The 24143-nt window shown below is 57.6% G+C and overlaps 7 protein-coding genes across 7 annotated transcripts; 4 read left to right on the top strand and 3 right to left on the bottom strand.

Moving 5' to 3' along the window:
* Positions 1 to 99: 99 nt before the first annotated feature.
* WHR41_00332 (uncharacterized protein) lies at positions 100 to 1602 on the top strand. The gene is made up of 3 exons (XM_069368938.1): positions 100 to 759; positions 818 to 1169; positions 1222 to 1602. Exons 1-3 carry the CDS (start codon positions 542 to 544, stop codon positions 1525 to 1527), a joined length of 876 nt encoding a protein of 291 aa, XP_069233965.1. The 5' UTR covers positions 100 to 541; the 3' UTR covers positions 1528 to 1602.
* Positions 1603 to 1921: 319 nt separating this feature from the next.
* Positions 1922 to 3270, top strand: WHR41_00331 (uncharacterized protein; the record flags this gene model as incomplete). The annotated part of the gene is made up of 3 exons (XM_069368937.1): positions 1922 to 2121; positions 2224 to 2581; positions 2646 to 3270. The coding sequence occupies 3 exons, from the start codon at positions 1922 to 1924 to the stop codon at positions 2952 to 2954; spliced, it is 867 nt and encodes a 288-aa protein (XP_069234305.1). The 3' UTR covers positions 2955 to 3270.
* A 2073-nt stretch (positions 3271 to 5343) lies between these two features.
* On the bottom strand, positions 5344 to 6615 carry WHR41_00330 (uncharacterized protein; the record flags this gene model as incomplete). The annotated part of the gene is made up of 1 exon (XM_069368936.1): positions 5344 to 6615. One exon carries the CDS (start codon positions 6613 to 6615, stop codon positions 5344 to 5346), a length of 1272 nt encoding a protein of 423 aa, XP_069234304.1.
* A 2250-nt stretch (positions 6616 to 8865) lies between these two features.
* WHR41_00329 (uncharacterized protein) lies at positions 8866 to 10921 on the bottom strand. Its single transcript, XM_069368935.1, has 3 exons — positions 10219 to 10921; positions 9380 to 10160; positions 8866 to 9328 (listed from the first exon to the last, which is right to left on the bottom strand). Exons 2-3 carry the CDS (start codon positions 10016 to 10018, stop codon positions 8915 to 8917), a joined length of 1053 nt encoding a protein of 350 aa, XP_069234256.1. The 5' UTR covers positions 10019 to 10160; positions 10219 to 10921; the 3' UTR covers positions 8866 to 8914.
* Positions 10922 to 11768: 847 nt separating this feature from the next.
* WHR41_00328 (uncharacterized protein) lies at positions 11769 to 14165 on the top strand (the record flags this gene model as incomplete). The annotated part of the gene is made up of 1 exon (XM_069368934.1): positions 11769 to 14165. One exon carries the CDS (start codon positions 11769 to 11771, stop codon positions 14163 to 14165), a length of 2397 nt encoding a protein of 798 aa, XP_069234215.1.
* Positions 14166 to 16301: 2136 nt separating this feature from the next.
* Positions 16302 to 17105, top strand: WHR41_00327 (uncharacterized protein; the record flags this gene model as incomplete). Its single annotated transcript, XM_069368933.1, has 1 exon — positions 16302 to 17105. The coding sequence occupies one exon, from the start codon at positions 16302 to 16304 to the stop codon at positions 17103 to 17105; it is 804 nt and encodes a 267-aa protein (XP_069234260.1).
* A 1044-nt stretch (positions 17106 to 18149) lies between these two features.
* WHR41_00326 (uncharacterized protein) lies at positions 18150 to 23795 on the bottom strand (the record flags this gene model as incomplete). Its single annotated transcript, XM_069368932.1, has 1 exon — positions 18150 to 23795. One exon carries the CDS (start codon positions 23793 to 23795, stop codon positions 18150 to 18152), a length of 5646 nt encoding a protein of 1881 aa, XP_069234218.1.
* Between the last annotated feature and the right edge of the window lie 348 nt (positions 23796 to 24143).

The following is a 24143-nucleotide window of genomic DNA, read 5'->3' as shown; positions in this document are numbered from 1 at the left end:
CACCAGCCGTGCATCGTGTCTCGATCTACCCAGCGGTGGCATCTCCGCCATGTGGGCACGCCTGATCCGCCCGCAGCATCATGGGTGCGTGGTACTCGCCGGCGGGCCAGAATAGCACGAAATACACGATTTGCGCACCGAGCCCTGCCGCCAAGCCGCCCGGCCTCATCGAGCGCTCAATCTGGCAGTGAGCGAGCATCCCGACCGAGATCACGTCTAAATACGGCCATAGTACGAATGCTACCTAGCCACGCTTGTGCGCCAATCTAGGATCCTGGGCCCAGCGGCTCGCCCGGCCGGAGCACGCCTGCCCATCGTGGCACTTTCATGGCACGTCTCACGGCCATGGCTGAGCTCGCCGCCTCGACTGTTCCCGCCCGCCGTAGCGTGCGTGGCAATAATCGTCCTCGCACTCAGCCCATCAGGGTCCGAGTATGTGAAGCGCCTTGCAGTGGTGCTGTTTGAGGAGCCGGTCCCCATGCATACTTCGCGGTGAAGCAGGAAATCGCCCCTTCGACCAACGCATCGTTCACACCCGATCATGGAGGCGCCTCGACGTGCTGCCAACCGGCAGAAACAGCGGTCACGTCGATTTTGGCTCATCGTCGCCGTCGTCGTGTTTGTTGTTCTGATCGTTGTCATCGTCCCAACTGCTGTGATCCTATCCGGACGACACAGCTCGAAAGGCTTGGCTTCCTCCCTCATTTTGCCGCTCTACATTTATCCTGTCAACGACGCCTGGCAGCCGTTGTGGAACGCGTATGTCACACATGCAACTGAACACAAGCGTTCCGCAAGCCTCCTGACTTGACCATAGACTCAACACCACCTCTGACCTCAACTACACAATCATTGTCAACCCAGAGAGTGGTCCTGGCAACACCTCCCTGCCCAACGATGACTACCTCCCTGCCATCCAACGGCTGAACACGTTCCCAAACGTGAGAACAGTCGGCTACGTCAGAACCGGCTACGGCACCAGGAACATCAGCGATGTCCTCCGTGATGTAGAGACCTTCTCTGGCTGGGCCGACAGCAACCAAGGCATTCAAATGCATGGCATCTTCTTCGACGAAGCACCGTACCAGTACTCGGCAGAGATTGCGCAGTACATGCAACGTGCGAACGACGCTGTGAGAGATGCTAGCGGCATTCAAGGCGACAAGACAGTAAGTAGAAGCTCATCAAACGGCCGCCGGCTCGTGACTAACGAAACTCAAGATCATCCACAATCCGGGTGTCATACCGGACGAGGGCCTGGCCTTGAACACCACTGACATTACGGTCGTGTTTGAGCAGTCTTTCGAAGAGTACAGATCGTTGGAGAACGACCTGACCTCGCTCTCTGGTGACCGCTCTCAGTACAGCTTCATGGTGCACTCGGTTCCAGCGAAGAAAAATCTTCAGAATTTCGTGGATAACCTCAGTCGCCACGCGGAGTACCTTTTCGTGACAACGTCTAGCTCGAATTACTACGAGAAGTTTGGCGCAAGGTGGAGGGAGTTCACGCAGGCGGTGCCGACTTGAGTTGAGAGGCCTTTGGGAAATGTCGAGCGATAGAGTGTACCTTCCGCATATAGCATTGTAATCATCAGCTCGCAATTGCCATTCTCAAGCTTATCGTTCTTCGTAGTAGCGGAGTTGTGCGAAAGAAGGCGCTCCTAGATTAGCTCGCGTCTAGACCGTGGGTCGAAGATGCCAAAAGTCGCAGGGGTGGCGCCGCCGCCGCGACTACCCACTGGAACCACGCCTCCTGAAAAAAGCGACACAACGAAGAAAATAGACCAAGGCGCCGACTCCTCGTTTCCACAATTCACCTGAAGGTGCGCTTCCATCAGCCGCAGCGAACTTTGGAGTTCGTGTCCTCGGTCCCCTTCCGCAGCCAGCGACGTTTCGGACCCACCGACCGACCGACCAGACGATGGGGCGCTTCAAAGAGTTCCTCCGCATTCTCCAGAACAAGAACCCAAAGCCCTCCACGCCCGGCGTGTCGCCCGGCCTGACGCCCAACGCCTCGCGCCCGCAGTCAGCAATATCCGACATGCCGCCCAAGTCGACCGTGATCGTGCCGCTGTACATGTACCCTCTCGACGAGAGTACATGGGAGCCGCTGCACAAAGCGTAAGTCTCTCGCACCGCATGGCGCTCGTGCTTTTTGCCTGCCTTGCCTTGCCTGCCTGCCACGCCTTGTCGAAGTTTCCGCAGGGCTGACGCCACGTCCAGGATCGACAACAACCCGGACCTGCATTTCCTGATTGTCATCAACCCCAACAGCGGGCCTGGAGAGCCGCCTGCGCCCGATGCCAACTACTCGCGCGAGCTGCCGCTGTTCAACACGAAGGAGAACGTGACGACGGTCGGCTACGTGCGCATGCAGTACTGCAAGCGGTCGATCGAGAAGGTCTACGATGACGTGGCGGTCTACGCCGGCTGGTCGAAGGACCACGACAGCAACGGCATCTACGTCGAGGGCATCTTCCTGGACGAAGCGCCCAACGAGTGGACGGCCCCAATCGGCACGTACCTCAACTCAGTGAGCGAGAAGATCAAGGGCACCGCCGGCATCCTCGGCAGGAAATTGGTGAGTCGACGCCCCCCTCGATTAAGATGAGATCCCCCGCGCCACCGCTAACGACCACGGAAAGGTAATCCACAACCCAGGCACAATACCCGACGAGCAGCTGACGCGCGAGCGCCCCGACGTGACGGCCGTGTTCGAGGAGAGCTACGCGCGCTACCGGGCCTGCGGCAAGAACGAGCAGGCGGCGCTCGACGCCTACGCCCGATCCGGCGCGACGTACATCCTGCACTCGGTCCCGCGCAATCAGGTCCAAGCCGTGGTGCGCGAGCTGCGCCCGCGCGCGGAGTACATCTTCGTCACGGATCGGCAGAAGAAGTACTACGAAGGCTTCGGCGACAGCTGGAGTGACTTCATCCGGGCGATGGGCGAGTGAATGAATGCGGCGCTGACAAAAACCACTGCCGTAACTCTCAGAGTATGGTTCACGGAATAGACGATCCACAGCACTATGACCTATGACCATTACCACTGCCGTATGGCCGGGCCGGGGACGCGGGCAAAGCAAGGTGATGGACGGAACCGAGCGGCATGGTTGGCCTGGGGGCCTTGCAGCAGCACCGCCCGTCAGGCAAGAATTGTGGCTTCATCGTTTTTCAATCGCGCAGGTTTTCGAGAAGGTCTTGACAAAAGCTTAGGGGCCCTGGGCCAGAGTAATTGTAATAATGCTAGCGATGCACGGTTTGTTCTCATTATGCATGGCTGTGATTCACAAGCTGTTCGTTCACAATCCTCGCCGCCCTCGTTGTTCGATGTCACTCCGGCACTACTTCAGACTGGCAAAAGGAACCGACGGACCCACGAGCCTCCTCATCTCCACCACCGAGTCAGTCCAGCAACGTCACGTCTCGATCGCCGCCACGCGCACGCGAAAGAAGAAAAAAACCAATACTGCGTAAGCGAGCGCACACATCCGCCGAAGCCCACGTCCAAGCGCTCAGCGCACTTTCAATCTCCACCCTGCACAAATATCACCGCCTTAGCAGAAACGTTGTGGCGTGTTGCTTGACTAGCAACAAACACGTGCACGAAGGCAGGCCAAGTCCGCCGAGCTCCAGGCCCTCGAGCACGGCCTCCCATCACATCACAGCGCTATTGTACAATACTGTGGGCCCCCTTGTGCTGGAGTGAACAGTTGGGCCGGGCCCGCGAAGTAGCGCGCTCGCTCGCAATCCCCATCCCGATCCCCCGTCTCAGATCCTCCCAACTAGGCCACAAGCGCGCGTGCGTGCCTTGCCTTCGACGTTTGACCTTCGACGAAGCGGATCTGCCGTTAGCGGCGTGGAGAAACGAGCGGGCGGACTGCGCGCGAGCTCCATCTTCAGGTCTCGGCCATGAGCACGGTGCAGAGCAAAAGCACGCAAAACGGGCCCGCAGCGACGCTCGACGCTCGGGGCGGCGACTCTGCATGTCTAGCCCACAGTGGTCGACGCTGCGAGCGCGCGCTGTCACGCTTCGCAAAACAATAGCCTGAATACCAAGGCGCTGCCTCTGCGGGTGAGGGCAGGAACAGGGCGCCCCGTGGCGGCGAGGGACCTCGCAACACAGTAGTGGAAGACAAGACCTCGCTTGCAAGCAGCTGGCGGCAAAAACGGGCATCCACACCCCCCTTCTGTTCCGCGAGCTTCCTTGCAGCAACGCGCGCGCAGAGCTTGCTCGCGTCAGCAACAATAACGATGGCGCGCGCGCTTTGCGCAATGTTCCCTGCGCACTCTATCTGCATTGGCTTCCGCCGAAGTGATTTATTGCTCCTATTATCGTCGCAGCCCCCGGCGCACGCCAAGCGCAGCTCCAATATAGTGGCCTCCGCACCTCGCGTAGCCACTCGCCAGTCCAAGTCCAGCGAATCCCTGCAACCCGCTGCGCGTCCACCTACATGTAACTCAAGCCTCGTATACCTTCGCAGCGCAGCCCGCCCGCCCGCCCTATGGCAAAGCAGGAAACCGGCCGTCGCTAAATTTACGCCTGCCACCACAGGGGCGCTCAACGACAGCAACGTCACGGACACGACTCGATGAGCGAGAAGGAAAATTTTTTCTCGCGGCGCTCACGCCATAGCTCACCGCATGCAGCACATTAATGCAAATAAAGCAAGGAAAAAAAACCCCACGCATCGTGAGACGGCAGCGACGAAAGCGCGGCCCAACAGCGGCAGCATAGCGCGGTGTGTGCCGCGCTCGCACTCACGCGAGCGCGCTGCCTGCTGTCCTGTCCCGAGGGATCATCGCCCACCTCCCCCGGTCGAACAGGCGTAGTGACGCGCGAGTTCCAAGATCGTCCCGCGTCGCGCCCCAGGGGATCTGCAGCGATCTTTGGCACGGGAAATAGTACCTGCGCGGTACGGTAGTGCAAGTACCTCGAGGTGCCGCGCCACGCCGCTGGGCACGGCTGGCTGCCGCGATCGCTGAAGACCGGCTTGGCAGGTACCGGCGCTTTTAGGGTTTTGCAGGGTTTCGACGTCAGATCAACGCTGAGGAGAGGGGTTGAGGTCATCATCTCGAGAAACGGAGCGAGGCGGACGAGGTAAATTTTGAAGGAGCGCCAGTGATGTGATTGGTAATAAATGTAAGATTCGTTTCCATGGTATTAATGGTACGAGAAGGCAATCGCAACCCGTGGGTTGGTGTGTACTGGGAAGCAAAAAATGAAACGCCCGCTTTTCTATCCCCGCTAGCGTCGTGAACCCGTGCCAATAGTAATAATAGCATCCCAAGATGTGACCAAAACGCCGTTCGTTAGATGATGAGAAGCCCTGCTCGCCAAGTTTAGGCGAGGCAGTCCTCCGGCATGTTGAGTGCGTTCCAAGTGTCTCTGGCACACTCGTCAACGCCCTTTGCCGTCGTCCAGCCAAGTTCCGTCTCGGCGCGTTGAGTGGCGGCCACGCAGGCGCCAACATCGCCGGCGCGGCGTGGCGCGAGAACGGCAGGGACCTTTTGCATGGAGGCCTTTTCAAAGCTGGAGATGACTTCGGCAACGGTCATGCCGTTGCCAGTGCCCAGGTTGTAAGCCCTGAAGGAATCGCGGCTGGGATTCGCCTTCGCGGCGGCGAGGGCAGCGACGTGGCCTTGGGCAAGGTCCATGACGTGGATGAAGTCGCGAATGGCAGTGCCGTCGCGAGTCTCCCAGTCAGAGCCGAAGACCTCGAGCTGGGGCTTCTTGCCCTTCATCACGGAAGCGATGACAGGGAAGAGGTTGGTGGGCTTCTGGCGGGGGTCCTCGCGAAGGATGCCAGAGGGGTGGCAGCCGACGGGGTTGAAGTAGCGGAGGGCGGTAATGCGCATGGAAGGGTCAGCCTTCGCAAGGTCGGCGAGGATGGCCTCGGCGAAGTACTTGGAGCGGCCGTAAGGGCAGGTGAGGCCTTTGGAGCCGTTGATGCGGAGGCACTCCTGGCCCATCTCATCGATGTAAGTCTCGTCGAAGTGGACAAGGTCGTCCTCGCGGAGAGGCTTGCCCTCGTTGGCCTTAGCGCCGTAGACGGTAGCAGAGGAGGAGAAGACGAAGTTCTTGATGCCGTTCTCCTGGAGAGTGACCAGAAGGTCGACGAGTCCGCAGATGTTGTTCTGGTAGTAGGCGAGGGGGCGCTCGATGGACTCAGCGACCGACTTGAAGGCAGCGAAGTGAATGACGCCGGTAATACAGGACCTGGCGGCAGCGTATCTGGGGAAGAGCTGACGCATTTGCTCGCTCCTGTAGTCCATCTTGTGGAATCGAAGAGTGGGCATGATGAGGCCCTGCTCTCTGCAGTAATCCTCGGCGAGGATCCTGATGGGGTTGAGGACCTCCTCGAAGCAGTTGCTCAGGTCGTCGACGACAACAACGTTGTAGCCGTCCTTGAGAAGCTCAAGGGTGGTGTGAGAGCCGATGTAACCAAGGCCACCGAGGACCATGACATAGTGCTTGCCATCATCTGCGGGAAGCACATCGTTGGCAAGAGAGAGGGAGTCGTCCAGAATCTGAGAGGAGTTGGGACTGGAAGGAGCGGTGCTCTCAGGCGAGAGAGATGCCGAAGAGGCAACAGAGCGGATGGAGTGAGGCATTATGATTAAGAAGGGAGTGTGTGGTAGTCGAAGTGTAACAGGAGACGCTTGCACCGACTTGCGAAGAAGTAAGAGAGGGTTTGAAGGCCGGTGTATGCTAAGCAACGATAGCGTGTGGATGATCGGAGCAAGGAGGGAGTACCAAGGCCTTGTTGATATAGGAAACGATCCCACAGGCAAGGGTCGAGACCGATGAGATGTGTGTAGCCTACCGGATCAATCGACTGATGCACGCCATTGACTGAAGATTTGGGTGTCAGCTCTGGACCGCTAAGGCCGCCGACAGAACTCGGTAGAGCATGGCTCGCGTGGCACTTCCAGGCCATGAGGCAGACAAGAGGACTGTGCTGAGGACTAGCAAGGTGAATCTCTCGGTCCGCTTGTCCGTTCGCAACGGGTGGACGGCATGCGCGAACGCTGTAGCTGCAGACGACCCGCGAATTCCTGAACAGGCATGGAGGCCAACCTCAATCGTGAGCTGATTTCGCCGACTAGGAAGGACCCCGGTCACGGATCCCTGCCTCGCGCTCTGTATTCGGGGGGACTTCGTCTAAGGAGGTGGAGGCACAGACACAGTCCGTCCCCGCCAAGTACCGCGGCCCTGAGGCCAGTCCTGGAGAGGTTTTCGCTAAACGCTGAGAACGAGCAATCACACAGGCGGGCGTAACGCTGGGAGCGCTCGTAATCCAGGCCACTCAATACGGCAGACGCCGAAGTCCCTGATCAGCAACCAGAGCTACTGTTTCACTCCAACCTTTTCTTGCTTTTTGGCGCTTCTGATGAGCCACAAATGAGGCTGCCGCGTCGAGCCCTTCAGCCACGATCAGGCCAGGACCGCGTGAGCTCGTTTTCAGGTTTCTCCTAAAGGATTTCACCACGAGGTACCTCCGCCACACGAGTGGCTGGTCGAGTGGTTTGCCATATGGCAAAGCTTACCGGGACCGAAGCGCGGCCTTGTTTCGTCGGCAGCGTGCCTAGATTGAGTATCTAGGCTCCGGGCGCTCAGCGGTGGAGGGGAAGGAGCGCCTTGGAGCACCTTCAGGCGGCGAGGCCCGCGGGCAAGTCGAGGTGGGACCGAGTCATTGGCCACGGCATTTGGAACGCCTCCGGGGGTATGTCATTCGTCGGGCGTATGAACCACATGGCTCGTCAGAAGCTTCGCGTTCCCGTTCCGGCTGGTACTGCCTGAGGGCGGCCACGCCCCACTGGGTCAGGGCAAGGCGTTGAGTTTGGGGACCCAGCCCGGCTGGCCTTACAGCTCGCAAGCATGCACACGCAGACGAAAGACAGCACACGGGCACGCCGGCCGTGCGCGCGGCCGCTGCGATCAAGTTGTGCGGGGCCCGAAATAGCGCGATCACGTCGTGCGGGCAAGCGAGCACGGCGAGGTCGATGGGCGGGTGAGGTTGAGTGGAGGATCGACCGCGTGGTGACCTTGACCATGCCAGCTCGCAAGGGGCAAGCATCCTTCCTCCACCGACTGACGTTGCAAGCCGCCAAGGATTCGCGGGGACGAGCCCGGTGGCCTGGGCTCCCGCACAGCCGAGCACGGCTGCAGCAGCCCGATGCGGCGGGCGGTGTAGAGCTGGCGTGCTCGCAGGACCAGGAACAGTTTAAGCCACCGAAACCTTGACGGAACGTCCCTGACTATCCAGCTACCGTACCTTCGTGCTGTGCCGCCCTGCAGCAGGGATGCATCAAGTACAGCGCGAAATACCTCCTGCAGTAGGAGCTATATTCAGAGCGCACGGTCACACTGAGGGCATTTTCCTGCGCCGCCCTGCAGCAGGGATGCATCAAGTACAGCGCGAAATACCTCCTGCAGTAGGAGCTATATTCAGAGCGCACGGTCACACTGAGGGCATTTTCCTGCTTTCACATGTCCTGTACTGTTGTACTTTCAAGAATAGACGCGCTGTCGCCACTGCCTCGTGAGCAATTCGAAATGGCCAAGAGAGGGCTTCACGAGGGCGGCGTGATCGGCCAGCCGCTTCTCGAGCTGCATGTCCAGCGGGCTGCACTCCGCCCCGCGGAGATTCTGCACGGAATTCCAGTTGCGCGAAAATGTCTTAGGCGAACCACAGTTCTACCACATGGGTCTCTTCACAGATCCCAGCACCGTGGCCTCGTCTTAGGCGTACCAGCGATTGTTTTCACGTGGCCATGTCTCACTCCGTTACATGCTACTGGGCCTAGCGTACCTCTTGAACAAACGACTCAAAGTACGGCCGAGGCACAGCAAATAACAAATTCCTGAACTTTAATCATTCCATTCTGAACTCTAATTTCATTCTTGTCATTATTCCTCCATGATCATCGACGTGTTGAAGGTGGTGCGATCACAGTACTCAACCCACCCGTCGAGAAGCTCGCCTTTGAGTAACGAGCTGAACTCGTCGCTGCCACTTCCGGCGCCCGATCTCGAGCAATGGTCCGCTGCCGTCTTACCCGAGATATCACCAGGCGCACCTTTCGGGTACTCGATATGGAAGACAGGTTTGCCGGCCTGAATCATCGGGGCGAAAGTCTCGCACTCCTTGTATTGGACGCATTGCTCGTTGACGGAGAACTGCACGACGGATGTGAGGTTTGTCAGCACTTCGCCAGCGTTCTTCAGGCCGATCGAGATGTTGTACGAGCTGGTCACGTTGGCAAGGTATCCCATGTAATCGATCGTGTCCTCTGCAGTGAGGTCAAGGCCGTTGTCGTTGTTCTGCAAATCAGTCAGTTGATTCGCGGGACGGTGGTCATCTGGCATTCTCACGTAGCCGTCTACATTGTCCGGGTCGACAGCGTCACAGCCCTTCTCTTTAGCAAGCTTGATTCTCTCTGCCATGATATTGCGGACGCTTTCACTGCGAATATCGATCCATTTCTCATCGTCCCAGCCATCCAAGGGCTTGCCGAGGACAGACTGCTGGAACTGTGCGGAGTCTGGACGATACGGTTCATACGAACCACCGCTAAAGTAGCAGATCACCTTCTTCCCCAGGTCATGGAGCAGACTGATGGTCTCGTTGGAGTTGGTGAACAGATCGATGTCGAAAATTTCAACATCGGGGTCCGTAGTCTGGTTGTCCGATGACATCTTGATCGGTTCTTTCAGCACGATCTGCCAGGTGCTGTTGACCGCCGGTTGCCATGACGTGCTGTTTCCACTAGGCGGCGGAATTGAAGTCGGTGTTGGCGACGACTCGGTTTCGCCGTTGTCATTGCTGTTTCCAATGCCAAGGCCCACCCCAAGGCCGACTGCCAGTCCTATGATTATGAGGGCGGCCGCTACGCCGGCCAGTATGACCGTGCGTCTAGAGAAACGACCATACCGCGGCGTACCTTGCGACGGCATGGCGGTAGCCCGAGACTCTTTCATCGCAGCGTACGCCTCGCGATCTGATGTGGGCATGTCGTGTGAGCTATGATGCAAGGTCTTGATGATTTCTTCCCGAATTGAGCCGTGTCTAACGCTTCAGAGGCTCGGCAGTGCGGTGCGGAGGTCGTGTTGGAGTGATCTGCGATCTGCAATCGCGGGTTGATGACCCCACACACTAGGAGGAGAATTAGCACAAGCAAATAGTAATGTGGATCGAGTTTGAGTAGGCGAACATTGGCATCCGCTGGGCCCAGCTTGGAGATATCTCTCCTGGGCGACCTCCTGAATCACGGGCTGGCTTTGGCACGGATGTACTCTTCCCGCAGAGATTAGCCAATAAAGTCGAGGGTAAGCCTGTATAGTGCACTCAGCCGGACAACGCGTGGCCAAAGGGCGGCGGCTGGAAATGACGGTTTTACGCGGAGGGGCGGCCGGTGGGCTACGGTTGGTGCGATGCCTCGACGGTGAGATTTTTAGACGGAGCCTTCAGCGCCACATCAAGCAGGCGGCAGACTCGTGCTGCTCGTATGGCGAGCGCTCGACGCCGAGTCGGTTCGCAGCCGTGTGGAAAGGCTCGCACGGTGGGCGGGGAGCACTGACTCCACCTGCGTGAGGTTATTGTTAGTAGCGACGGCGATGTTAAGGACAGCGATGCAAGGATGCTCCAATATTGCTGTGCCTGCGGGTACATGCAAGTCACAGCGGCGTGATCGAGCGTCCAGGCCGGCGCCGGCCAGAGTGCATGACAGCGTTCACACGGTGGAGCGATAGTTTGGAGGGCACACGAGGGTCTGGCGAGACGCTTCGATGGACGGCGACTGACGGCTCGCCGCGAGGCTTAGCAGCGCGAACGGCGGGTGAAGAGGGCAGAGACTCCACGTGGATGGCGGGCTTGTGGAGGCTTTGGGAGCGCCTTGGGTCCGTCTTGTTGACGTGCGGGCTGGGCGCCGACGACGGCGGGCGGTGGCGTGCTGCATCCAAGGATCCAGGGTCGCAGCGCTTGTGATTTGGGATTTGCATTGGCGCGGCGGGGAGGCGTCGGGTGCCTGGAGTGCCTGGCTCGCCTGCGTTCGAAGCTGCGGGCGGCCCTGGCCCTCTGCCGCACGGCGCGCCGAAATAGCACTGCTCCCCCAAGCGCGCTATGCCCGATGCGGCACCAGGCTTCTTTTCACTTCACTCCCAATCGGGCGCTGGACGAGGTCAGCGACAGGCGACTCGCCCGCGCCAGGCCCTCGTTCTCGCTTCTGGGGCCTCCCATCAACCCAAAACGGGCCACTCGCCAGCACACGACTCGCCACGATCCGCGCGTCTGCCTCTCTGGTGATCCCTGGATCCGTCGTCCGGAGAATACCGCAGCCTGACTCGGCCGCCGTCGCCCAGTCTGCCCACAGCCATGCGTCTCGTGTGCGGACGCCTCTTCGCTCGAGAATATCGCCGGCGCCGGCTTGTCGCTGTCCCTTTGCCCTGCCGAGCTCCCGACAAGGCAAGTATCCAAGACGTTCAGACGAGGCGAGACCCCCTGCGCAGTGCCAATGGCACGGCGCGTGTCTTAGCTGTCCCAAATGTTTCCATTCCCAGAGCGTGGAGGGACGGCATCCAGCTATCCTCCCAAGGCTGACCCGAGCGCGGCAAGTTGTGAGTCCTCCACAGCCCTTGGGGTCTCCTGTCAGATTGTTATATCTATCTAGTTGGTGTTATCCTCCAAAAGTCTTTTCTTTCGCTATCATCATTCCCCTACTTTCCTTCTTTTCTTCTATTCGACTTCGGTCAATTTTGTTCAATCATGGTCTGGTCAACCAGAGCTGTCTGCAGGCTTGCAGCCGCCCTTGGCATCGCCCTCGCCTCGTGCAGAACAGGCAATTCTCAATCAACCGAGCCAGTCTCGACGGCGCTTTCTACCACCACCACGGACCAAGCTAGTAGCACTGCATTGATAGTATCGTCTAGCAGTGACGTCTCAAGCGTCGTTACGTCGAGCGATGCCTCTGCTTCCGACACGGCCGCTGCCGATGAAGAGCAAACGATCTCTCTGACCGAAACTGCTCCCGTGGTCACTACCGTCACTGGCAGCACCTCCGCCGCACCTGCACCCGCCTCCGTCACTAGCGATGGTGCGACCTCTTCCGCCGTTGTCACACCCACTCCCTCTGCATCTGTCGCCCCGGCTGTGGCTGCGACCGTGGATTCAACCATCCTCATCCTCGTTAGAGAGGGTGACAACACTTACTCTGTTACTTCCGGCCTTGATGGATACGGCATCCCTTACGAGATCGTACGCGTCCCTAAAGAGAACTTCCAGCTTCCAGCCCTCAATACCTCGAGGACCCAGGGCAAATACGGCGGCATCCTCTCCCTCAGCGAACTCGCTTACGAATACGATGGCGGCGAATGGCACAGTGGTATCAGCCCCGAGCAGTACAACGAAATCTACGCCTATCAGCTCGCGTTTGGCGTTCGCTTCGTCCGTATTGATGCCTACCCTCAACCAGCGTTCGGCACCACCACCGCTGCGCAGGGTGTTGGCTGTTGCGGTTCCGACGTTGAGCAGCTGATCAGCATCACCAATGCTACTGGTTTCGCCACCGCAAACATCAAGACGGGAGCCACCATGAGTACTAAGAATATGTACCACTACCCTGCCGCTATCACCGACAGGACCACCACCTGGGAATTTGCGAAGTACGGTCCAGGTGGTCCCTTCACCGGTGACACCACCGCTGCTGTGATTAACAACTTCGCCGGTCGTCAGCAGATGGTTTGGTTCGGCAGCTGGGCTACCGAATGGTCTCCCACCTCCAACTTCCTGCAGCACGCTTACATTCACTGGATGACTCGTGGTCTGTTCCTTGGTGCGCGCAAGACCTACCTCAGCACTCAGATCGATGACGTCCACCTGTCGACGGGAATGTACAAGCCTGCTGGCAAAATGTTCCGCCTCAGGCCGGCTGACCTCCAGGCTCACGTGACTTGGACGACCAACATCAACACTCGCATGCCGGCCGGGTCCAGATTCTTCGTCGAGCTCGCTCACAACGGCAACGGTGATATCATCGAGGCTGTCTCCACCGACACCACGGCCTGCAACCCTGACAACGCAATATACTATGACTACCCCCCCGCAACCCCGCAAGAGTTCCAGAAGCCCCTTGGCAGTGGCGAGGATAAATGGCCTGTCACTCCAGCTTCGTACACTTGGAGCCTTGCTTGCGCCAAGAACGACCCCCTCGCCACCTGGTTCACTACGGCCGCCAACCGCAATGCCTTCGCGCACCTTTCTCACACCTTCACTCATTTGCCTCAGAATAACCTCACGTACAGCGATGCCAACAAGGAGATCGTGTTCAACCAGGCTTGGCTTAGACAAATCGGCATCTCCGCCGGTAACAAGTTCTCGGCTAAGGGCTTGGTCCCCCCTGCCATCACTGGTCTGCACAATGGTGATGCGATTCGCGCCTGGATCACTAACGGCATCACGAACGCTGTTGGTGACAACTCTCGCCCGAAGCTGCTCAGCCCGTTCAACGAGCACTGGCCGTTGGTCACAACTACTGCGAACAATGGCTACGCCGGCTTGACCATTGTCCCTCGCTGGCCCACCACCATCTACTGGAATTGCGATCTCCCTGACTGCACCCTTCAGGAGTGGATTGATACTGCCTCTGGCAGAGGTACCTTCCAGGATCTCCTGACCTTTGAGCGCAACACTGCCACTCGTTACCTTCTTGGTCTCCGCAAGGATGGCTTCATGTTCCACCAGGCCAACCTGCGCCAGACCGATGTGGACAGTATAACCGTTGGCTCACAGAGCGGCCAGCTTTCCCTTCTTCAGGCATGGACTGAGACTATTGTTCAGGAGATGACTCGCCTGACGAACTGGCCCATCATTTCCCAGAAGCAGGATGACCTTGCGCAGAAGTTTATTGACCGCATGGCTCGTGACCAATGCAAGCCCAAGCTTGCCTACAACTACTCCAACGACGGCAAGACCATCACCGCTGTCACCGTCACGACCGAGGGCAACCGCTGCGGCGCTACCATCCCCGTGACCTTCCCTGGCACTGCCCCGACTTCGTCGGGCACGGCTACTAGGGACAAGGTTGGAACTGAGCCCGTCATCATGTGGGCCTCCATGTCTGGTTCGGCCGTCAAGTTCACCCTGGCGAGTCCCATCAGGCTCTAGAATGCTCGGTGCCGAACATTTCTTTTTGTTCTCTAGCCGACACACTCGTCGACTATCCTTTCATTACAACCTAATGTCTTTCTGTGTTGGAAGGCGAACGATTTTAGCATGGGGTGGTCGTTTGGTGGGGAAATACCGCTCTAGGTTGAGCGCGACAATAGGAGTACTGCACTCGCATGCCAGCTATGCTTCTTTTTTAGCTGTCTTTTTAGATCTATAATCCTTGTACCTCTTCGTCAACGTCCAAATGCTTCCGTTCATCCATTTGTAACGCTCCGATCTGATTTATTGTCCTCTCCTCTTAAATTGCCCTTGATAAGTACGTTACGACGGCTGTGCTCGACATTCATCTTGCTCCGACCAGGTTGGACCATACAAACAATCTGAACTGAGATGGTGCGCCGCCACTCCGCGACACAACAAACGACTGCCATCGCTGTGTGAGGTTACACAACATGCCCGCGGCGGCTGTCAGGCATTATGTCGTGCGACAACATCTACCGCGGACAGCTCACTCAACACGCCCTTGGCAGGCTGTAGACTTCCTGTCATAGGCGCGTTCGAGTCGCACAGGTAACATCGCTTGACCATTAATAAGCCAACCCAGGCTAATCACGCAAAACACATGATGAAAGTCACATGGCAGCGTCCGCATCTCGCGAGAATCGTTCCGCCGCCGTCGTAAGAAATCGCCGAGTGAAATGCGAGCTACAATGGCGTGTACGGGATCGAGAACCGCGAAGGCGGGCGCCCCGGGCGGGGCTCCAGACACCATCCCAACTTGATCTCATAAGCTTTCGTCAAACATTGCCGTAGTTCGTGACTCTCTGTCAGCTGTTCTCTGAGATGAAGCGACCGACCCTCGACTTGAGAAGGAATGGTCGCCAAATCTGTCAGGTGGCAGGATTTGAAGTGAAAACGTAAAAGGTCCAGACTCTGTCGGGAGCCGCATCTGATCGATCAGCCCCTCGAGCCTGCGCCTCGGGAGTCGCTAATTTGCCGCCCCCGTCGACGGGTCCTCTCCTCGCCATATGGTACCATTCTCATGTTAGGGACCGCTCTCCGATGCGGGATTTGATCGCGACAAGAGTTCTCTGTAAACGCCTTCTGTGGGATGAAGCACGCCAAGTGCATGAAAAGCACCAAGGGCGCGTTCAGAAATTGCAGGCTGTAGGGCGGCTGATGTTGGTGCACTTGGCAGTCCTGTTTGGGCGAATGTGGCTTCCTCTGACCTGACTGTGTTGATCATGGGCGGCCGCAGGCCGGCACTTTCAGGGGGCAAGAGCGAGAGTTGACGGAGACATGTTCCAGCATTTTCCGTTCCTGGTCGATGACAGACGGGCATGCCGATTTGTTACGTGTGCATTTTTTCAGAGATTGGCGATAGTGCAGATGGTCCGAATATCATCCTGGCGTTGTGGTCCTCTCGGAAGGTGGTGCGGACGAATAGCGCTTCTGCGGTGGGTTTCTCATTGCTTTTGCCCAATGACAGTATGTATGTCATCGCGTACGTTAACCAGGCTGTTCAAAGTTCGCAGCGGAGGAAGTCAGCCGTCTCCGAATCGTCAATAATCACGCCGTAGGGCTGCACGTTTGAGATTGCAGTGTGGCCTGGGGCGTTTCAGATGCCAGCCTTCCCGTGTCCTCCGCGATTCTGGCGCTGTTGCTCCGGCACGCCCACCACACCTCACCTCCACCACACGCCTAACCGCCCGCTTCAAGGTGCAGTCTACCCGCCCAGCAGCGCCTGCTTGCGCCTAATTTCCTTTGTGCATGTCACCACTTGACGTGTCGGCTTGTGTCCCCAAGGCTGTTCCATGCACGATGTGGGAGTCCGCGGTCCTACTCTGGCCAGACATCCTTGGCCCGGGCTGGCCACACAACCCCTCTCGAGGCGTCGTAGTATACAAAAGGCTGGGTGTCTCCCCGGCCACGACGATGAAGTAGGCTCTGAGCTTCTACCCTCCACCCAGCCCCAAGCACTTGCTATCCATCCTGCGCTTTTGATAAGCTGCATCCAGTCATTCATTACAACACGTTTGCCTTGACGGCATCCAGTCACTCATTCACCGCTTAACTCACTCGCTTCCACATCTGCAAGACGATAAACACACGTTTTCACGAAAACATAAAATCATGTATTTGAGGGACTTCATCGTCGCGGCCAGCGCTGCGCTTGTCGCCACTGCTGCGCCCCTGAAGAAGCGCATTGCTCCCAACCCGAACCTCGCTGTTGATCTTCCTCTTTACTCTTGGCCCATCGATGGAGCCTGGGACGAGGTCTACCGCGCTCTCTCCGACAACCCCCAGACCCAGTTCAACATCATCATCAACCCCGACTCTGGCCCTGGCGAGTACCCGCCCAACTCCGACTACACCGGTGGTGTAGCTAAGTTGAACTCCGCGAGCAACGCTCACGTCTACGGCTACCTCCGCACCGGCTTCACCGACCGCTCCATCTCTGACATCCAGGCCGATGCCGAGAACTACGCGCAGTGGAACTCGCACTCGGGCGAGGACATCCACCTCGACGGCATCTTCGTCGACGAAGCGCCCTCCGAGCTCGACAAGCTCGACTACATGAAGTCCGTCCATGACGCCATCCACGGCGCCTTCCCCAACGGCATTCAGATCTGGACCAACCCGGGCACCACCATCCCATCGGAGTTCTACGACTACGCTGACACCGTCACCGCCTTCGAGACCGGCTACAATTGGTGGATGGACCCGACCCGCGAGGCCATCCCCTGGGACCTCCACCACAAGTCGAGCGTCATGATTATGCGCTATGAGGGCGATGCCAACGACGGCGGCCCTGCAGAGCAGGCCCAGATCCTCATTGACCGTGGCTTCAAGAGCGGCTTCCTGTGGGGTCAGGAGGGCTACCAGGAGTTCTCCCGCGTCTGGGGAAAGTTCGCGGACGCGATAAAGCAGGACTGAACGTGGCACCGACGAGTGTCGGACGGCGTGGTTACTTTCCGGTTTTTCACTTCTGATGCATTCGCAGCGAGCTGGCATTTGCATCGAGGCTTGTCCTCCCTTTTCTTCTTCTCCTCGTCGGATCTTCTTCTGCTCTCTCGTTAAGGGTTTGGTTGGGAATGAAGTTTATGAAATAACGTCGGATATGTACTCGCATACCAAAAATCGCACATGTCGCAGCTGTCCCTTCGGAAGTTTGCAGTTCAGTCTTCGATGTCCCCTGCCACAAGAGGTCTCCAGTACCAATTTGTTTCATGCCTCATCATGGAGTGTGTTCTGGCTGTGAGGAATTTAAGTGATGCGACAGTCTCCGTATGACTCCTTCGCCAGCCTCATAGCGCTGCCGCTGCACCGGACGTGCGTGCATACTATTCGATCGCCTGAACGCGGCTTCGTGGTAATCCATTACTCTACCCAGGCAATGATCAGACCCCGCCTCTTGTCTATGTACTACTTTCTATACTTTCAGAAGACTATTAGGCAGCATCAAAGAGTCTTTCTGCGTGCCATTGTCGTTTGTTGAGTGTGTTGTGGAGCGTAGATGCCGAAGGGGGCTGGGCATTCAGCCACGGGTTTACCCCAACCCTAACCCTGTTTTCCCCAACGAATGTCGGACGTACCTTCGACGACGTGCTCATTGCGAGGAAGACGTAATATCTGGTCATCCAGTGGTTTGAGCTGGTAATCGAACTTTATGGACAATTCGTTTCCTCACAAAAACCGTACCGACTGCTCGAACTGTCCAGTTCTTACCTATGCGCGCCTCAATCGACAGGTCTCGAACCGGAAAGCGGGGAAGATTCAGTCTTGCAGCACATCGGATCTCCGACTGCACTGACAACAGACTCAAACGAGGCGAGATCGTGTGAATCGACGTCCGAAAAGGGAAACAACGCCTTCATTGATACCAAGTGAAGTCTAGTCTATAGCCAGGGAAACATACAGTCTCGACCGAGTCCAGAACCTGCACGCCCAAACCCACACCGCAGCTCCACCAAAACGCACCTAAGCCCACATAGCTCTGAACTTGACGGTGAACTCCGCGTGCAGCATCTGCAGCGCCTTGAGGACATTCTTCAAACCTTCCTCCTTCTCCCACGCGGGCGCGCCATCTTTGGCCTCGGCCTCGGCGAACCTCGCCGCGTCCGCCGCCTTCCTCGCGCTCAGCTCCAGGCCCGCGGTCTCCTCGTCCGCGAGCTCCTCCCAGCTGTCCGCGGCCTTGGCCTTCTTCAGCGAGGTGACGGGCTTGGGGCGCTCGGGCATGGAGATGGCGGAGTCCGCGGCGCTGGTGGCGAAGGAGCCGGCCTCGCTGGCGGAGTCCTCGACGTCGGCGACGCGAGTGTCCTCAGCCTCCTCCGAGGCGTCGAGGTTGCCCATGACGTCGAGCATGTCGACGTCGGTGCCCTCGCGGAGCTTCATGAAGTTGAGCAGGCTGGTGATGATGGTGGCCAGCGCGAGGGAGAAGTCGTTGAGCATGAACCAGATGTCGGCCTTGCGGATGCCGTTGGCCTTCTCCAGCGTGTTGATGTCGCCGTGCTTGAAGAAGTCGAGCAGCCAGGCGTTGAGCGGGATCTCCATCTCGTCGGGGTAAACGTCGAGATGCGGGATGACGGCTTCTTCCAGGAAGACGCCGTCGCGGGTGTTCTGGCACAGGTCGTGGATTGTAGTGAAGTCGTCGCCAGAGCCAGAGAGAGCCTTAAAGGCGGAGCGAATGCGCGGCGCCGGGAGAGATTCGATGCTCTCGTTGCTGTCCTTGTCTTCACCACCTGCGACGACACCGGTGAGGGGAAGCTTGCGGTCGTCGTGCTTGATGTGCTGGTCAACAAAAGTCTCCACGTAAGTCTTGTAGACATTCAGAGTCTGCTGGTTGTGTTCGCGCAGGATCTGCGTGGCTTTTTCCGGCAGAGGAGGCAGGAACACCACCGACGAAGAGGGCTTGACGATCTTCTCGCGGTACTCTTGGTCAGCCTGACGGCAAGGAATACGGTTGAACAAATGCGACATGACAAGCATGAGAGTCTCGATGGTGCCCTTCTCGTTCTTGTTAATGTTAGAACAGAGCTCATGGAAGTAGCCCTCCTTCAGCAAGGCGTGGAAAGCGAAAGAAGAGTTCTCCGTGAAGTACAAGTGACTGACGAGACCAGCAAAGTTGAGCGTTGCACCGCGGTGATCGAGCAAGTACTGCCTGCGCAGGTACTCAATCGAGAAGCGAAGGTGGTGCATCGTTTGATCCTTGAAGGAAGCCCCACCAAGGTACAGTCTTGGCTGCGAGAGCAGGCCGTTGATAGCACTGACGGCGTACTTGGCGTTCTTGGACTCATGCAAGAGAGTGAAGAGACGAAGCACAAGAGTCGTTGTGATGGGGAAGTGACCGTTCAGATCCGGCAGACGCGAGCTCAAGAGTCTGCAGACCTTCTGTTCCGACAAGCCCTGGAAGACAACGTTACCCAGAAGGTCGAAGCCACGACGACCGGCACGACCAGCGCACTGGCGGTAGTTGAGTGCGGTCAAGAAGACCGAGTCGCCTGAGAAGACAACAGTCTTGCAAGGCATGTTGATACCCAGAGCAAGTGTGCCAGTAGCGATGACCACGCGAAGGAAACCCTTTCGGAAGAGAATTTCACAGACCTGGCGGTACTTTCTGTTCATACCAGCGTGGTGGACACCGATGCCGCGAGCGAGCGCATCGATGAGCCACTGTGCGACGTTGCGGCGCCCAAGCTGCTTGACGTAGATCTCCATCTCTGACCGCTGGACCTTGGTGAGATCTGCGAAATGGTAGCCAGTCTGCGGCGAGTTGGGATCAAAGTTGTCCCACTCGCTGGCATCTCCAGTACCGGCATCACGCTGCTGGTCAAGCTTCGAGCCAGGTCCCTCCTCCTCGTCATCTCCCTTGCCCTTCTTGCTGGCCTTCGCAGACTTTGCAGTCTTTGCGTTCTTGAGTTGGATCTTCTTCCACTGCTCCCACTGCTCCAGCTTCTTCGTCCACTTGGGTCCACTCTTGACTTGCGCCTCCTCAGCCTTGGTCAATTGCTCAACGATCGTGTTGCAGATCTTCTCGCACATGTGACGGTCATAGTTGAAAAGAATGGCGGGCAGAGCATCTTGCTCGTGGAGGCGGCAAAGCATAGGCAAAGTCGATTTGAGAATGTCGTCGTCAACACTGATGATGTCCGAAGAGGAGCCTTCCTCCTTCGTGACTTGCAGGTCCGGCTGTTCGATTTTCCTGAAGCCACCTTCGAGCTCGCTAAGGACGTTGTCGTAGGGCGAAGCGTCGTCAGCGATCCAAGTCTTAAGCAGATCCTTCAAGCTCTTCTCCCAAGCGAGCACGTCGGCTTTGCGCATCAGCTCCGGCAGGGCTTTCGCAGGGTTAAGCTGCTCCGGGACGGTGTACTTCTCCGTCTGGTGCTTGACCATTGCTTGCCACAGGAAAAGACAGTCTCTAGGCTCGAGACCAAGGTCCTCAGGAATGGAGCGCGACTTGTCGACAAGCGCAGCGACAGGATGGATGTAGCCAAATTCCTTGAGGCCTTCAAGACCAAGAGTGCCGAAGGCTGCCTTTTCGGGCAGACCACGGAAACCAAAGCGCTTCGGTGCCACGTAGTAGTGCTTTCTGAGGTCAGAGTATCTGTGAGGGTGCTGCACCATCTCAAGCTTGTTGCCAATGGCTTCCTGTGTGGAAGTGAGCCACTGCGAGAAATCCTGCGGGTTGCCAACAGTGGCGGAGAGGGCGATGATAGGGCATGGGGCCATCAGGAGCAATTGCTCCCAGACAACACCGTCTTCAGCCTGACCAATGGAGTGGACCTCATCGAAAATGATGCGCTTCACGCGAGGAGACCAAGTGTTGGCGAATGCCGGGGACAACAGCAAGATCTGTAACACGTGAGGAACAGTGACCAGGACCTGGCAACCTTGAGGGTTGTTGATTCTGTAGTCTCTGGTGTGAATAGCCCACACGCTCTTGCCGCCGTACTTGTATGACTTCGAGTAACGTGCCTGCACTTCGGCAGCGATCTGGTTGACCAGAGCTTTGGTGGGGGCAACGTAGACCAGGACTCCGTCGTCGTCGGCCTCGAGTACCTTGCGCATGGCGTAGAAGGAGATGAAAGTTTTACCAGCACTGGTAGGAGCAACGACAAACATACTCTTGTTGCCATCGATGCCGTCAAGCACACGACGCTGCCAGCCATCAGGGGCGAACTCCACACGGCTGTCGGGCCTTGAGTCGAAGCTACGCTCGAGATAAGGACCGCAGTGCAGCAGCTGGAACTCCTTAGCCTTCTCTTTGACTGCTATGGAGTCCGCTTTAGCAGGCAGGGCAAACTGGAATACAAGCTTGCGATCAGGCAGGCTGCTGGCATTCGGCGTCTCCGGAACCGGCGGCAGCTGCAGAGTCTTGACCGTAAGCTCAATGTTGGTAACGATGGTCTTGGTCAAGCCACTGCTCTTCAAGACGCTAGTAGCAGTATCCCAGATGAGGGGAACCACCTCGATGCGGCGCTCCTGTTCTTTGCGACGGCAAGCATCGATCCAGTACTGAACCAGACTGCTGAGCATGTACAGACGCACTTCTGCCTCGATGACTTCCCTCCACTCCTTCCTGACGGTGACCAAGTAGTCCTTCGCCTTACGATACCTCATGCGAGAGTCCTTGTCGGCGTCGAAGTTCTTGCAGACAGTCGCCCAAGCCTGAACGACCTTCCCGCCCGCACTCTCCTCCTTCTTTGCCTTGGCAGCCGCGATGTTGTCAAGCATAGCTTGCTTCGCAGCATTCTTGGCTCCCGTCTTGCCGCCAGCCGGCTTCTTCTGGCCTTGCTTCCCCTTCGCTGAGCTGCTATCAGACTGATCCGAGTCGGCGGGTGACTGCGTGCCCGACTTCTTTGCAGCCTTGCCCTTTGCCGGAGCCTTTTCGCTAGCCGCAGGAGACTCGCTTCTGGACTGCTGGGATGACCCCACAATGATAGTCTCCGGCTCCAGGCTGCGGCCAGTAGCGCCAGTCAAACTTGCAGAGTACCTGGCCATCTCAGCCATGAACATCTGATTGCGCTTCTTGGCCCAGAACTCCTGCTTGGCTGCAGCTGCTGTGGGCTCCTTGGGCTTTTGGATGATCGGCTTCTTCGCGTTGTGCCAGTGGGTGACTTCGCGGAAGATCTTGTGGGAGGAGACAGATTGCTCGTCGCCAGCCAGCTCGTCAACGTCCAGATGTACTGACTCCAGATGCTTGTCGAAAACAGGGTTCGAGAAAGGGAGAACAGCTAGCTTACTTGGCTGAGATTGCTCAGCGCTGCCTTGTTTTCCGGTGCCGCTGGGCTGCAGCATCTCCTTGGGTAGGCTGCTACCAAGCAAAGATTCGGCAGCCTTGAAAAGCTTGGTGAAAGTTGCCATCACTTCCGCGCTTGGTGCATTAGGCTGCTCCACAAGCTGGAGGAACAGACGCCCGTCAATCAGATCGGCAACATCACAGCTGCCTGAGAACGCTGTGAGGCTTCTCCACTTGTCGCTGCGGAGAATGGATTGGGTATGTTGTGATACGCTTCTGAGGAAGGTCTTGGTCGCATCGTTGCCAGACTGATCTCCCAGGCGGCGAGATGAGAGCGGCAGGTGTGCGAGCAGAGCAGAATGCAGAAGAAGCACGCAGCACAGCTGCGCACACGTGGAGTCGTCGATGGATGGGTGATCCTGCATCAGTGTGCTGACAGCAGCCGCAATCAACGCTTGACGCTCAGTCAAGCCAAGTGCAGAGTCAGCCAGTTTCTCGACATTTGCGGGTGCAACGTCGCTCTTCGATGATGAGACTGAGGTCCATTGACTTGCTGGGGGCAAATCGTTCAGAGACGATCGGCTCCTTGGCTCAAGCACCATAGTCATAACCTTAGTATCAACCCACTCGAGTCCGTTGACAAGTGCCACGTTGTATCCACGAGCGAGGAACGACTGCAGCATCCGTCTCAGAGGTACTCTTTGTGCGCCAGGCACGACTTCAGTCTCCTCACCCATGTGCTTTCCTTTGCGATCTACGGGCGATGCACCATCATGCGTCATCATAAAATACAAGCTCGTGTGTTTCAAGTATTCGCTGAAGTCTTCGCCTTCGTAAGACTCGAAAACCTTCACTTTGATGTCCGGGTGTGTCGATGAGAGGTTGGCCTGAAGGTGGCGGATGATCGCCTCGCGGGCGAGCAGGTATTTCGAGGCATCCGCGGCCTCGGCGTGAGGAGGTATGCAAAGCTTACGGTTGCACTCAAAAAAGGTGATATGGAAGTTGCACTTGCGGAAGGCGAGGTTGTGAAGGAAATGCTCCACGTTGTACGTGGCATGGAGTAATTGCAGGCCCGGGTTGAAATCGAGCGATTCATCGTCGAAGCAGCGAAGGAGTAACGAGTCTCCCTCGATCATGAACAATTCGTTACCGGCATAGTCGCCGACCAGGTCGACTCTCCGCGAGAGGAGCCTCTTGTACGAGCGGAGGATCTTGTCCTCACCAGTCTCGGCTTCAGGGTCCACGTCGGAGTCGGCATCTGAATCGTCGGTTTTCTCGTCGTTCACCGAGCTCTCGTCTTCACTTCCAGAAGACTCGTCCGAGTCCCAGCTCTCGGGCAGGTCAGACTGAGGCGGCACATCCTTCTTGGGCGCTGCCTGTGCGCTCATTTCGTTGAGCTGCGTGCGTCCGCTGCTTTCGCGCGATATTCAGCGTGGGCTGAATTTCGTGTCGCTTGCCGGTCGTGCGGGCTTCAACGCACGGCTAATTCTGCAAGCAATATTCTCGGGGGATACACAGCGTGATTCGGTATCGCTGCGAGGAATTGTCGGTCGTTTGCTGTCTGTTTGATCGTGTGCAGTCAAAGAGTTTGCGTTGTAGCAGTGGCAAGCTTGTGGAGCCTATGAACGCATCAACGTTCGGGGCGGGCAGCCGCCTGGGCGGCAATCGACGGTCCGTTGCGCACGCTGACTCCGCGAGCTCTCACTCCTTGCTTGCTCGTATTATCCACTCCAATG

The sequence above is a fragment of the Cladosporium halotolerans genome (assembly GCF_011745625.1).
Source record: "Cladosporium halotolerans strain TM138-S3 chromosome Unknown Sca1, whole genome shotgun sequence".
Lineage (NCBI taxonomy): Eukaryota > Fungi > Ascomycota > Dothideomycetes > Cladosporiales > Cladosporiaceae > Cladosporium > Cladosporium halotolerans.
This window is presented reverse-complemented; position numbering and strand designations above follow the sequence as displayed.

Bases quoted from the DNA above. Each gene is read 5' to 3' on its own strand.
- WHR41_00332 (XM_069368938.1), top strand. From the start codon at position 542: ATGGAGGCGCCTCGACGTGCTGCCAACCGGCAGAAACAGCGGTCACGT. The intron at 760-817 runs GTATGTCACACA...ACTTGACCATAG, and splicing joins TGGCAGCCGTTGTGGAACGC to ACTCAACACCACCTCTGACC. The intron at 1,170-1,221 runs GTAAGTAGAAGC...ACGAAACTCAAG, and splicing joins GCATTCAAGGCGACAAGACA to ATCATCCACAATCCGGGTGT.
- WHR41_00329 (XM_069368935.1), bottom strand. From the start codon at position 10,018: ATGCCCACATCAGATCGCGAGGCGTACGCTGCGATGAAAGAGTCTCGG. The intron at 9,329-9,379 runs GTGAGAATGCCA...ACTGATTTGCAG, and splicing joins CGGACAATGTAGACGGCTAC to AACAACGACAACGGCCTTGA.